The sequence below is a fragment of the Oryctolagus cuniculus genome, chromosome X (assembly GCF_051225735.1).
Source record: "Oryctolagus cuniculus isolate XC-2025 breed Fujian yellow rabbit chromosome X, ASM5122573v1, whole genome shotgun sequence".
In the NCBI taxonomy this organism is placed as follows: domain Eukaryota; kingdom Metazoa; phylum Chordata; class Mammalia; order Lagomorpha; family Leporidae; genus Oryctolagus; species Oryctolagus cuniculus.
Window position 1 is genome coordinate 101,276,638 of NC_142888.1, and position 14,142 is coordinate 101,290,779.

Here is a 14,142-nt window from a genome sequence, read left to right on the forward strand (position 1 = left end):
AAAGATTTATTTATTTATTTATTTGAAAGAGTTACACAGAGAGAGAAGGAGAGCCAGAGAGAGAGAGAGGGAGAGATCTTCCATCCACTGGTTCACTCCCCAATTGGTCGCAACAGCCAGAGCTGTGCTGATCCGAAGCCAGGAGCCAGGAGCTTCCTCCAGATCTCCCACGCGGGTGCAGGGGCCCAGGGACCTGGGCCATCTTCTATTGCTTTCCCAGGCCATAGCAGAGAGCTGGATCGAAAGTGGAGCAGCCAGGACTAGAACCGGCGTCCGTATGGGATGCTGGCACTGCTGGCAGAGGCTTTACCCACTACACCAGCCCTGCCTTAATGTTTTAAATGAATGCTTTTCAAGTGGACTGCTGTAGACATACTGGCAAGGGCCATCAATGTGATGGTTTCCAGGGATATTTAAAAAAATCATAGTGTATCTGACCCATTTATTTAATGATTAAATAGAGCCCAAAACAAATATATCAGTTATTTCTAAGTATTTTATTTATAGAGTGTCATAGTAATCTTGAAGACATGTTTACTGTCCTGTAGCGTAACCTTAGAGAAATGTATAATTTCTTTGTGTCTAACTTTATTAATACTTAGAAGATAACTTATTTTGAAGTTTCACATTTTGATAAAGTAGATGTAATAATGATGGCCCAAATGACATACATTGAAAATAATGTTAACAATTATAGTTTTCAACATAAAAATTGGGCAGTTTTATTTTTGTCTTCTGTAAAATACCTCAGATTGAATCTATTACTTAGATGTGAATTTGAGTATCTTCTTTTAAGTGATGATTTTTTTCTTCATGTAATTTAGATGTGGCTAACATTCAGGTGTTAAAATGGGTATTTTTGTGTGAAATTCTAATATGCACAAATATGTGTATTTTTCCTTGTGTGTTTTCTTAGGTGAAGGTGATAAAGTAAAGTGCTTTCACTGTGGAGGAGGGCTAACTGATTGGAAGCCCAATGAAGACCCTTGGGAACAACATGCTAAGTGGTATCCAGGGTAAGATATTTAATTGTTCATTCAGTAGCAGGCAAGAAGGGCAGCATGTAATGGGAAGACTTGAGTTACTTTTCACCTCAACTATTCTTGCTTTTACTCTGGCTCAAAATTTGCACCAAGGGTATAAAAATGGGGTCACCTACTTTTTATAGGGCAAAAAACCCACCTACGCCTTCTCTGGTGACCAAAGCATTCATTCCTTAGGTATCATATCTATGACATCCAGATTATTCCACTTCTAAACACCAAATTAGGAAATGTACACTTTTTGTTGTTTTTGGAAGTAAGTTCTTTATCTTGGGCACAAGAGAGCCTATGTTGCCACGGAGATTCCTTAAGAAGCCATCAGCCCTTAGGAAATATTAATGAATCTCATTGATTCTAAGATAAAGTTGTTCCTATTTTAAGATCTCTGAAATCAGGACATATTTGGTGGTGGATCATAATTTAATTGGCAGCAGTTTTAGTTACAACGGTAATAATCATGCTTCTTACAATCAGTGGCATCTTAGGATGATGACATACCCTAAATGTCCCTTTGTCATCTTTTCAGTTTGTATACAAGTGATGTGAATTTCTGACCTTCCAAGTAATACAACTTCAGAGTGATCATTTGAAAAGAAAACTTAGCCTTAAACAGCCTTAAAAGGAAAGTTTAAAAAGCATAAGTAATTATTTTTAAACATCCAATTGGATAATCCTCTAAATAAAATCTGTTAAGGGGCAGGTGTTTGGTGAACTAGTCAAGTTGCTATTTGAGACACCCGTATCCCATATTGGAGTGGCTAGTTAGAGTCCCAGCTACTTTGCTTCTGATCCAGCTTCCTGCTAAAGTACTACACCCTGGGAGGGCAGCAAGATGATGGCTTAAGTACTTGGGTCCTTGCCACCCATGTTGGGAGACCCATATGCAGTTCTAGGCTCCCGGCTTTGGCCTGGCCCAACCTTGGAATTCGGAGAGTTAAGCATCAGATAGATCTCTCTATTTTATCTTTCAGATAAAATGAAAATAAATAAATTTGAATAGAAAGAACTAAGTCCTTTTAAAAAATAAAAATAGAGCTCAATTTTTTTTCAACAAAGAAATTGAAATAATACTTTTTTTAGATTTTTAGTTTTTTTTTTAACAGATTTCGAAGATACAATTCTAAGAACAGTGATACTCCCTTCTTCCCTCCCTCTTCTTTTCTTTCTTTGTTTTTTTTTAATCTTAACTACAACTTTTAAAAAAATAGAAGTGCTAATTTAGTAACTTGCTTAAAAGTTGAAAGTTCTCAGTTGATTTTTTTGACAACTAACTTAGCATAAGTAACATAGAAAAGGAACTTTTTTTTCTTAAAACAGTTGGATAGGGAATTGGGTAACATTTATTTTGTGACTCCTTAGAAATACTTAAGACCAAGTTAATGGAATTAATATAATGGGGATTTTTATCTTTACGTAGGCTTTACTAATTTATCAACTACGAAGGTTTAATCTTGTTTAATTCTTTAGGTGTAAATATCTATTAGAAGAGAAAGGACAAGAATATATAAACAATATTCATTTAACTCATTCACTTGAGGAATCTCTGGTAAGCCCCATATTGTATAATTTCCAGATATGTCATTTGTTTTGGAATTATTTCTTCATGTAAAATTCATAGTATGGGATTGTAAATTATGATATATTGCACTTTAAGAGGGAGAATTTGAAGAGTTTTTCTTAATCTGAAACATATTTGTGAAATTACATTTTTGTATAATGTGCTTTGTGCTCATAAATAGTTTTAACCTTTTTTCAGACAGTATTTAAAACCCCAAAAATCTAAATTGGTAGGAGGAACTGGTGTGGCTAAGGAATCAGTTAATGTGTGAAAAGAACCCTGAACTACAGTAGGAGACCTAGAGTTGCTACAGTGGACCTACCATTACTGTAATGCCTCTATAAAGTTATTTAATCTCCCTGGGCTTCAGCTTCTTGTTTTTAAGATGAAAATAGATTGGATTAGGTAGTCTTTGAACATCTTTCTAGTTCTATCAGTCTTATGCATCTTATAAATATTCGTATTTTGAATTAGAATAAAGCAAATTTATTTCAAATTAATGATTAGCTTTGCAAATTGTGATAATTGCCTTCTATCAAAAAATTCTAACTTAAATTCATATTTATATTTTAGGCAAGAACTGCTGAAAACACACCATCACAAACTAAAAGAATTGGTAAATAAAATAAATACACTTTTAATGTCTCTGCCAGTTTTATTTTTTGTTCTTTTTTATATAGTTATTTATAGGAAGGAAAAATAAGCATATTTTTTCAGTCACCACAGTTTATGTACTTGAAATGAGATTGCTACAAATTTAATGAAATGCTTTTAAATTTAAGTCATATTTATGTATTAAGAACATTAATATGGTGGCAGGCATTGTGGCAAAGTAGGTTCAGCTGCCATTTAGGATGCTTTCATCCCATATTGGAGTGCTGGTCAAGTCCCAACTGCTCTGTACTTCTAATCGAGCTTCTTGTTAATATACCTGGGAGGCAGTGGATGAAGGACCTAGTGCTTGGGCTCCTGCCATCTATGTTGGAGATCCAGAAGGAGTTTCTGACTCCTGGCTTCAGCCTGGCTATTGCGGGCATTTGGGGATGAACTAACAGATGGAAGATATCTCTCTCTCTCTCTGACTTCTGTTCTCTCTGTCGCTCATCTTTCAAATACATCCATACATAAAATCTTGGGGGAAAAACGTTAATATGGCCACTGGATGGGTTTTCTTTGTTCAGGAGGATCCAGCTATAGGCTGTCCCATCACCATTTCTCTTAAAAATCACAAAAGAAAGGGTAAGGAGTATTTCTATCCCTGGGACTCCTTACGTAGGCTGAGATCATAAACCCAGTGTTATGCTATGTACTGTCACCAGGATCAGCCCTAAGCCATTTACTTCTACGTACCATACCACCTTTGTGCCTTCCCTAGCTTCTTCACAGAGGGGTAAGGTTTTACTTGTTTAGCTCATACTACATTAAAAGAGGTAGAAATGTTTTGTTTATTTATTTATATTAAAAAACCAGAGAGACATAGCTGCCATCTGCAGCGTCACTCCTCTAATGTCTGTGACAGCCAGGCCCAGAGCCAAGAGCTGGGAAGTCAACTGAGGTCTCCCACATGGGCAGTAGGTACCCAACTGCTTGATCAACTTGCTGCCTCCCAGGGTCCGCATTGACAGGAAGTCAAGAATCTAACCCAGGCACTTGAATATGAGACATGGACATCCCAACTGGAGTCCCAACCACTATGCTAAAAGCCTATACATAGGTTGAGGTTTTTTATCACCAAGACTGTTTACTCATCATAGACATCCTTAAAAGCCAGAAAGTGGGCAGAAAAGCACATTGCGTTAAGCAAAAGATACTGTTATTCCCACAATGAAGAAGTCGAGAGTCAAGTTAAGAAACCTATGCACAGCCACATAACAAATCAGTGGAACCAGGACTGTAAACAAGGTTTTCTGAGTCCTACATTACACAGCAAATCTCATTTTCAAAATAGACATCATGTTTTAAAAATAGTAGAAAATTTAATTAAGAATAAGTTGACTGACTCCCTGCTAATACTGTTATAGAATCATTTATTTAGTACCTTAAGGATTACAAGGCAAGAGTATCTATATCTGTCTATCTATACTACACACACACACACACACACACACAAATGTATTTGAACAGAGCTGCTTTATTATTCAATATGGGTTGTATAATGGGCATAAACAATGCAGTTTAAAAAATAATTTAGCCTATATCTTTCAAGTTATTCAGAAACAAAGATTCTATAATACTTGTTAATTCTTTTTTGATATTTAATGATATAATGCATACTATTCTTTTTCTGATTAATGTGACTCTTCCAGCTTACAATTAATGCTTTTAAATTGAGATAAATATCACCATTATAAAGAGTATAATTCAGTGGCTTTTAGTATATTCATGAGGTTGTGCAACCATTGCTCTGTTTGATTGTAGAGCATTGCCATTGCTCCAAAAAGAAGCCCCACAATCCACACAACAGCAGTCATTCTCTATACTACCCCTGCCCCTAGGCCCAAGCATCTGCTAATGTACTGTCTATGGATTTGCCTATTCTGGACATTTATTATAAGTGGAATCACACAATATGTGGTTTCAAGATTTGTCTATATGGTAGTGTATATATTCTGTTGTATGATAATATCACATTTTGTTTATTCATTTGTCAGTTGATTGCCATTTGACTTGCTTCTACTTTTTTGTTTTTAAAGATTTGTTTATTTGAAAGTCAGAGTTACACAGAGAGAGGAGAGGCAGAGAGAGAGAGACAGAGAGAGTCTTCCATCTGCTGGTTCAATCCCCAATTGGCCACAACGGCCGGAGCTGTGCTGATCTGAAGCCGGGAGCCAGGAGCTTCTTCTGTGTCTCCCACGCGGGTGCAGGGGCCCAAGGATTTGGGCCATCTTCTACTGCTTTCCCAGGGTAGCAGCAAGAGAAGGGGGAAGGAGGAAGGGAATATCATTATGTTATTAGAATTGTATCTACAAAGCACATTGAATTGATTAAAAACTAATTAAAATTTTAAAAAATTAAATCAAAAAAGAAGCTATTGCCTAATTGATTACAAAGGTTTGCACCTGTATTTTTTTCTAAGAACAGTTCTATGGTGTTAGCTTTTCAGATATTTGATCATTTTGAGTTAATTTTTGTTTATTTTGTCAGGTCGTGGGACAAAGGGGATCTATTTCTCTTTCATGTGGATATCCAGTTGTCCCTGCTTTTAGCTTTTAGGAAGTTTCATTTGAGATACCTGTAGGGTATTCAAATAGGAAGATAATAAAGTCTTGAATTCATATAAGTGAGGGTAAGATGGTGATGGTAGGTGAAGTGCCTGGAAAGATTATTTAAAAAGGATCCATGAAGGAATGGAGGGGAGCAACTAATACCTAATCAGGTGGACAGAAGTAAAGGAGCCAGCAAAACAGACTTGAAAAAATCAAGTCAGAGGTAGAAGAAGTAGGGAAAAGCAATGTCAAGCTATTCTCTGGACATTACCTTGAAATCTCAAATTCAGTATCTTTAGAAACCACTTTTTAGCTTAATGGTTGAGATGCCAGTTACGATGTCCCCGTCCCATGTTATGATACCTGGGTTTGATATCCAACTCCAGCTCTTGACTCTAGCTTCCTGCTAATGCAGACCTGGGTGTCAGCAGTGCTGACTCAAGTAATTGGCTTCCTGCTACTCACATGAGAGACTTGGTTTGAATTCCTGGCTCCCAACTTTGGCCCCAGCCCTGGCTATTACAGGCATTTAGGGAATGAACCAGAAGATAGAAGCTTTCTTTCTGCCTCTCAAATAAATAAAGAACATTTCAAAGCCACTCAGACTGAATTCAGTCCACTTCTTTTATTTGTGTATTGGTTAATAGTACCATAGTTCACAGTATTGTCCAGTAATTTGAGTTATTCTAAACTCTTTACTCTCCTTAATTCCTCCACATTTAATTAATCACCATGTCTGATAGGTTCCACCTTTATAACACTGTCTGAAATCTATCCCCTCCTCACTGATTCTGCATAGTTCAGGCCCTTATTTTTTTTTAATCTGGACTGTTGTAGTAATGTTTTAACTGAATCTTTGTCTGCATTGTGAGTATCACCTCCCAACCAAGATTTTCTTTATCAAACACAAATCTTAAGTTGCTTTATTACCTAGAAAAATCTTTTCTACCTAGCATATAATGTTCCTTATAATCAAATCCCTACATCTCTCCCTTTCCAGTTTCCTTTTAAAGAAAATTTTTATACAGAGAGAAAGAGAGATCTCTTCCATCTACTGTTTATTCCCCCAGATTCCTTCAAAAGCTTATGCTGGGCCAAGCTGAAACCAGGAACCAGATCTTTTTTTTTTTTTTTAAAGATTTTATTTATTTATTTGAGAGGTAGAGTTACAGACAGTGAGAAACAGAGAGAAAGGTCTTCCTTCCATTGGTTCACCCCCAAAATGGCCGCCACAGCCGGCGCTGTGCCGATCTGAAGCCAGGAGCCAGGTGCTTCCTCCTGGTCTCCCATGCAGATACAGGGCCCAAGCACTTGGGCCATCCTCCACTGCCCTCCCGGGCCACAGCAGAGAGCTGGACTGGAAGGGGAGCAGCCGGGAATAGAACCCGGTGCCCATATGGGATGCCAGCGCCTCAGGCAGAGGATTAGCCAAGTGAGCCATGGCACCAGCCCCCCTTTTGTTTGTTTTTAACCTGTTTGTTTTTAACAGATTTATTTATTTATTTGAAAGGTAGATTTACAGAGAGGCAGAGGCAGAGAGAGAGAGAGGTCTTTCATCCTCTGGTTCATTCCCCAAGTGGCTGCAATGGCTGGAGCTGGGCCATCCCAAAGCCAGGAGCCAGGAGCAGGGTCCCTAGGACTTGGGCCATCCTCCACTGCTTTCCCAGGCCATAGCAGAGAGCTGGATTGGAAGTGGAACAGCCAGGACTGGAACCGGTGCCCATATGAGATGCTGGCACTGCAGGTGGCGGCTTTACCTGCTAGGGCACAGTGCCGGCCCTAGGATCCAGATCTTAATGCAGTCTCTGCTGCCTCCTAGGATGTGCATTAGCCAGAATCTGTAATCAGAAGTGGAGCCAGGGCTTGAACCCATATGGGATGTGAATGTCCTAAGCGATGTGTCTTAACCACTGTGCCAAACACATGCCCCAAAGCCTCCTCTCTTTTACTTCTAAATTTTATTTATACCTTGGTTTGAAAGTCAGAGGAGGAGAAAGAGAACTCTTCCATCCACTGGTTCATTCTCCAAATGTGCACAACAGCCTGGAGTAGGCCATGCTGAAGCTAAAGAGCCAGGAACTCCAATTCAGGTTTCCTAAATAGGTGGCAGGAACCCAAGTATTTGGGCCATCATCTGTTGTCTCCCAGGCACTTTAACAAGGAGCTATATTGAAAGCAAAGGTGGGACTCAGTTCCAGGCACTCCAGTACAAGATGCAGGCATCTCCAAGCAGTGGCTTAACCTGCTGTGCCACAATGCCCGCTCTAGCCTCCTCTGTTTTAAAAAGCATATCAAGGTATAATATACATAAAGTAATTCTTAAAATTTATTAATTTATTTGAAAGGCAGAGTGACAGAGATGGAGAGGCAAAGAGCTTCCATTTGCTGGTTCACTCCCCAAATGCCCATAACTACCGAGGCTGGGCCAGACCAAAGCTAGGATCCAGGAACACCATCTGGGTCTCCCACATAGGTGGCAGGAACCCAAGTACATGGGTCATCCTCTGCTGCCTTCCAGGTACATTAGCCAGGAGCTTGGATATGAGTGGAGGCAGGACTCCATCCCAAGCAGCAGCTTAACCTAGTGTGTCGCAATATCCACCCCTAGTGAAGTACTAAAAGTGTACTAATCTTAACTTTTCAACTCAGTAAATGTTAGTACACACACACACACATACTGTATAATCATCACTCAGATAAAGATATAGAACATTTCTACCAACCCAGAGAATTCCTTTAGCCACCTTTCCAATTAATACCCACCCCCAAGTCATATTCTACCTTTTGTTACCATCAGTTCACTTGACATATTACCATAGATGAATTGTGAATTTCCTATAGGTAGAATCATGTAGTGTATACTCTTTTGTTCCAGTTCATCATTGTGGTGACATTTTGCTCATCATAGCTAAAAGGTTCACCCATGTTGTCCATGACGTGTTCACCCATGTTGTTGTGTTTTTGCTGTGTGGAGTTTGAATATACCACAGTTTATGTATCTACTCGTCTGATGATGGACATTTGAGTTGTTTCTAGTTTGGGGCTATTGTAAATAATACTGCTATGGACCGGCGCCACAGCTCAATAGGCTAATCCTCCACCTGCGGCGCCGGCATACTGGGTTCTAGTCCCGATCGGGGCACCGGATTCTGTCCTGGTTGCCCCTCTTCCAGGCCAGCTCTTTGCTGTGGACTGGGAGGGCAGTGGAGGATGGCCCAAGTCCTTGGGCCCTGTATCTGCATGGGAGACCAGGAGAAGCACCTGGCTCCAGGCTTCGGATCAGCACGGTGTGCCAGCTGCAGCGGCCATTGGGGTGTGAACCAATGGAACAAAGGAAGCCCTTTCTCTCTGTCTCTCTCACTGTCCACTCTGCCTGTCAAAAAAAATAATAATAATACTGCTATGAATATTCTTGTGCATGTCTTTGCTGGAGATATGCACTCATTTTTTAATACCCAAGAGTCGAATTGATGAGTCAGACATTATAAGTCTCCTCTCTTAGACCAGTACACATCCTGTAGTCCTTCTTTGAGTATAATAAAAGTGAGTTCCAATTAACATTCTTGCCTTATCTAGTCCCAACCCCCTCAGCTGTAGAAACTAAGTTTGAGAGCCGGGAAACTGTTATGTTCAAGGTCACTGACTGGAATTTCTTATGGTTTTTCAAAAGAATTGCTAGTGACTGGGTAACAACATCCACTCTTTAAGTGTACCTTAGCTGTTAATGAGTGTAGCTGATTTGAAAACAAATTCAGATTTTCAAAGAGAATAACCTTTTTCTTATTTTACCTTATCTTGCAGTTTTATCACAGTTTTTATTACCTTATCTTGCAGTTTTATCACAGTCTTTATTCTCATTATGTTTATAACTAATTGTAAGATTCTGAAAGTGTTCATTCAGTGTCTGAATATTTAAAAAAAATTCTTCACAAAGCAGCTTTGGTTTGCTGGCTTGTTTTTGTTTTCTAGTTAATTTTTCTTTATAACTATATTTTGTTCTGAAGTTGTGTTGATAAAATAATTGTTAAAAGTCTATATTCTTTTTCCTCACCAATTTTTATTTCAGATGATACCATCTTCCAAAGTCCTATGGTACAAGAAGCTATACGAATGGGATTCAGTTTCAGGGAGATTAAGAAAATAATGGAGGAAAAAGTTCAGATGTGTGGGAGCAACTATAAATCACTTGAGGTTCTGGTTGCAGATCTAGTGAATGCTCAGAAAAGCAGTACACAAGACGAATCAAGTCAGACTTCATTACAGAAAGGTACGCATGACTTTTTAAAAAGCAAGAAAAGTCCTAACAGCACTTCATTATGGATAGTATCTTATATAACTTTGTGGCCCTTCCTTTTCCTCCTTTCACATTCTCCTTAGGGTAAACATTTTCTAATTTTTTATTATGAAAAATGGTAAGCATACACAAAAGTGGAGAGAATAATATAATAAGCTCTCATATACCCATCAACCAGCTAAAATAATTATTAACTCCTACAGTCCTGTTTTATATCTTCCCCCAACTGTTTTTGCCACAGTATTGTCTATAAAAACTTCAATATATATCCAGCAAACAACGACTACTTTTTTTTAATTTTTAAATTTATTTGAAAGGTAGAGTTAGAGAGAGAGGAATCTTCTGTCGCTGGTTCACTCCCCAAATGGCTGCAATGGCTGGGGCTAGTTCAGGTGGAAGCCAGGAGCCAGAAACTCCATCCAGTTCTCTAATGTAGTAGCAGGAACCTATGTTCTTGGGCTGTGTTCTGCTGCTTTCCCAGGTAATTAGCAAGGAGCTGGATCAAAAGTAGAACAGCCAGGACTCAAATCAGCACCCTCCAGGGATGCCAGCATCATGGGTGGTGGGCCAACCCGCTGTACCACAGTGCTGGCCCCTGGCAGGGACTTTATTTTAAAATTTTTGCTTTATTGACTTGAAAGGCAGAGAGACACACAGAGCACCTATTTGCTGGTTTACTCCTCAAATGCCTACAATAGCTGGGGCTGGGCCAGGTCAAAGCCAGGAATCAGCAACACAATCCAGGTCTCCCATGTGTGTGGCAGGGACCAAACCAATTGAGCCATTGTTAGCTGCCTCCTATGGTATACAATTACCAGGAAGCCGGAATTGGGAATGGAGCCAGGACTCATACTTAGGCACTCCAGTATGGGCTGCAGGCACATCCCCAGCAGTGTCTTAACCACTGTGACAAATGCCTGCCCCAGGACTTTTTTTTAAAGAATTGATTAATATATTAGATTTCCAGGTTCACAATAGTTGTATGATAATTACTACAACACAATTCTCAGGTTACTGTGATATTAATACAAAAGGAACAGATTCAGTATAGTTAATAGAATTCTAAGAATATAATGATACTTTGTTCCTTTCCCCTTTCTTTCTCTTTTAGTTTTTGAAATAATATATTTTTAATTTACGTTATAGTCAAAGGCTTAATGCTCTACTAAATAAAGACCAGGAGTTGTTTATTTTTAAAGTGTTGCTTTAACACACTGTATGTTAGTGTGCTCTGGATGATAGAGTAAAATACCATATATTGGGTGGCTTAAAGAAAAGAGATTTATTTCTCACAGTTCTGGAGGTTGGGAATTCCAAGATGAAGGTTCTCAATGAGGACCCCTTCCTGGCTTACAGGCTACCTTCTTCCTATGTCCTTACTTGGGGAGAGGGAAAAGAGGTGAGCACATAAGCATTCTGGTCTCTTTCTCTAATTTATAGAGACCCTAATTGCATCATGGGGGTCTTATCTCATGAGCTCATCTCAACCTGCTTACTACCCAAACACTGAACCAAGATACTATCACATTGAGGAGTAGGTCTTCAACATACAAATTTGGGGGATACAAACATTCAGTCTAAACATAACAAAATTAACAGTAATTCCATATTATCTGAAACCCAGTTGGTTTTAATTTTCTCTTTTAAATAGTTGATTTGTGCTAACCAGGAGAGTGAGTTTATGCTCTACTTTAGGCAAAGAACAACAGAGGCTACTTTGTATTATTATATGTCAAATATTTGGTTTTGTAGTTCAAAGAGTTTGGTTTTTGAGTGTTCTGCAGGTCTTCATGTGTAACCTACATATGGGTGATATTAATGATTTGAAAGAATGGCACCCTGATAGTATAAATTATATATAGAAAGTATATTAAGGGACCAGCGCTATGGCATGGCAGGTAAATCCGCCACCTGCAGTGCCGGCATCCCATATGGGCACCGGTTCAAGTCCTGGCTGCTCCACTTCAGATCCAGCTCTCTGCTATGGCCTGGGAAAGCAGCAGGAGATGGCCCAAGTCCTTGGGCCCCTGCACTCACGTGGAGGACCAGGAGCAGGCTCCTGGCTCCTGGCTTCTGATTGGCACAGTTCCGGCTATTGCAGCCAGCTGGGGAGTGAACCAGCTGATGGAAGACCTCTCTCTCTGCCTCTCCTTCTCTCTCTGTGCAACTCTGACTTTCAAATAAATGAATAAATCTTTAAAAAAAATATACGTATATAGGGGCTGGTGTTGTGGCTTAGCAGGTAAAGCATCCCATATGGGTGCCGGTTTGAGTCCCGGCTGCTCCACTTCCATCCAGCTCTCTACTATGGCCTGGGAAAGCAGTGGAAGATGGCCCAAGTCCTTCCCTGCACTGGAATGGGAGACCGGAAGAAGCTTCTGGCTCCTGGCTTCGTATCAGCTCAGCTCTGGCCAATATGGCCATCTGGGGAGTGAACCAGCGGATGGAAGTCAGTCTCTCTCTCTTTCTCCTTGCCTCTCTCTCTGCCTTTCTCTCTGCCTCTGCCTCTCTATAATTCTGCCTTTCAAATAAAAAAAAAATAAATCTTTTAAAAATATATATACATAAATATGCATTTCTATGAACTTTTTGAAGACCCTCCATATGAGTTCCTCCTTTAAGGATATATACATATATCCTTGTTTATAGTAAATATAAACATATTTATATTTATAAAATACAGTGCTTGCCAGCAGCATTAATAAAGAAGAGGTTTCTTTATTATTTAAAGATTTATTTATTTATTTGAAAGTCGGAGTTACACAGAGAAGGAGAGGCAGAGAGAGAGGTCTTCCATCCTCTGGTTCACTCCCCAATTGGCTGCAACGGCCAGAGCTTCGCGGATCCAAAGCCAGGAGCCAGGAGCTTCCTCCAGGTCTCCCATGCAGGTGCAGGGGCCCAAGGACTTGGGCCATCAAGAAGAGGTTTCAAACTGAATATTTTTTGTGTACTTCATCCATAATCTTTGTTCTCTAAGCTTTTGACTATCTTCTCCCAAAAGATAAGAATTCTTCTCCTGGTACTAATGAATATAAAAGGTTACTCATTTTAACACTTTAAAGCCCCTTTTTAAAAACTTCAGTTTATTTGATATATTTTGAAACATTCAGATAATTGCATAAGTCATTAAGTAGTGTGAACATTAATGATAGCTGAAATTACATTAGTTGATATAAAGATTCAATAGGAAGCCTACAACTTTTTCCTTATAGATGTATTTATTAAAACTTATAGAAGGGGGCCAGCACTGTGGCATAGAAGGTTAAGCCTCTGCCTGCATTGCTGGCATCCCTTATGGGTGCCAGTTCGAGTCCTGGCTGCTCTACTTCCAATCCAGCTCTTTGCTGTGGCCTGGGAAAATAGAAGTTGGCCCAAGTGCTTGGGCCCCCTGCACCCAAATGGGAGACCTGGAAGAATCTCCTGGTTCCTGGCTTCAGCGTGGCCCAGCCCTGGCCATTGCAGCCATTTGGGAAGTGAACCTGCAGAAGGAAGATCACTTGCTCGCTCTCTCTCTCACTTTCTCTCTCTCTCATTCTCTCTCTGGATCCCTGCCTTTCAGATAAATAAATCTTTTTTTAAAAAATTACAGACATTTCACTTCATAAAATAAACCATTTATTTAGTAATTTTTCTGGTACTAGAAATACAAGCAATTATTTTTCATTTTCCCCTGCATCTTAAACATAAGTCAGACTTAATTAAGTTTGTAAGGTGTTAGTTTTTATATCTAAGTGTTGTTTGCAACAGAAGGATTTAGCAAGTTGGAATAGGAAGAGAAGGGACAGAGTGCATTAAGGAGGATATCTTTTCTCTGTCCAAAGGGAGTCTGTAGGGTTCTTATTATCATTGAGACTACAAACTGGGATGGTGTAGGAAGGAGGGCCTAAGCAAATGGTAGCTCTCAGGGGCAGATGTTGGGCCCATCAGTGTGCCGACTTCTTAGTCTCACCATACTGAGAGGAGGTAGTTGATACAGGCTGTCTTCTCATGCTGGGACTACAGCATATTTCTCTTCCCAAAGGCTTTTGAGGAAAGATTATC

General features: G+C 39.5%; 1 protein-coding gene and 1 long non-coding RNA gene across 15 annotated transcripts in view; one reads left to right on the forward strand and one right to left on the reverse strand.

Annotated features, from left to right (window-relative positions):
• The window catches only part of XIAP (X-linked inhibitor of apoptosis), a 49,621-nt gene that overhangs the window by 25,798 nt on the left and 9,681 nt on the right, over positions 1 to 14,142 (forward strand). For 8 of the 14 annotated variants that reach the window (XM_051826890.3, XM_008273038.4, XM_051826892.2 and 5 more), the window contains 4 exons: positions 917 to 1,016; positions 2,511 to 2,589; positions 3,175 to 3,217; positions 9,874 to 10,074. In XM_051826890.3, the coding sequence (XP_051682850.1) occupies positions 917 to 1,016; positions 2,511 to 2,589; positions 3,175 to 3,217; positions 9,874 to 10,074 (423 nt within the window). The remainder of the gene's footprint in view (positions 1 to 916; positions 1,017 to 2,510; positions 2,590 to 3,174; positions 3,218 to 9,873; positions 10,075 to 14,142) is intronic. The other 6 variants (XM_089323657.1, XM_089323658.1, XM_089323660.1 and 3 more) reach the window with 2 other exon arrangements.
• The window catches only part of LOC149119713 (uncharacterized), a 72,151-nt gene continuing 63,287 nt past the window's right edge, over positions 5,279 to 14,142 (reverse strand). Inside the window, exon 3 of the long non-coding RNA XR_016228308.1 lies at positions 5,279 to 5,492. This is a non-coding gene — a long non-coding RNA (uncharacterized LOC149119713). The remainder of the gene's footprint in view (positions 5,493 to 14,142) is intronic.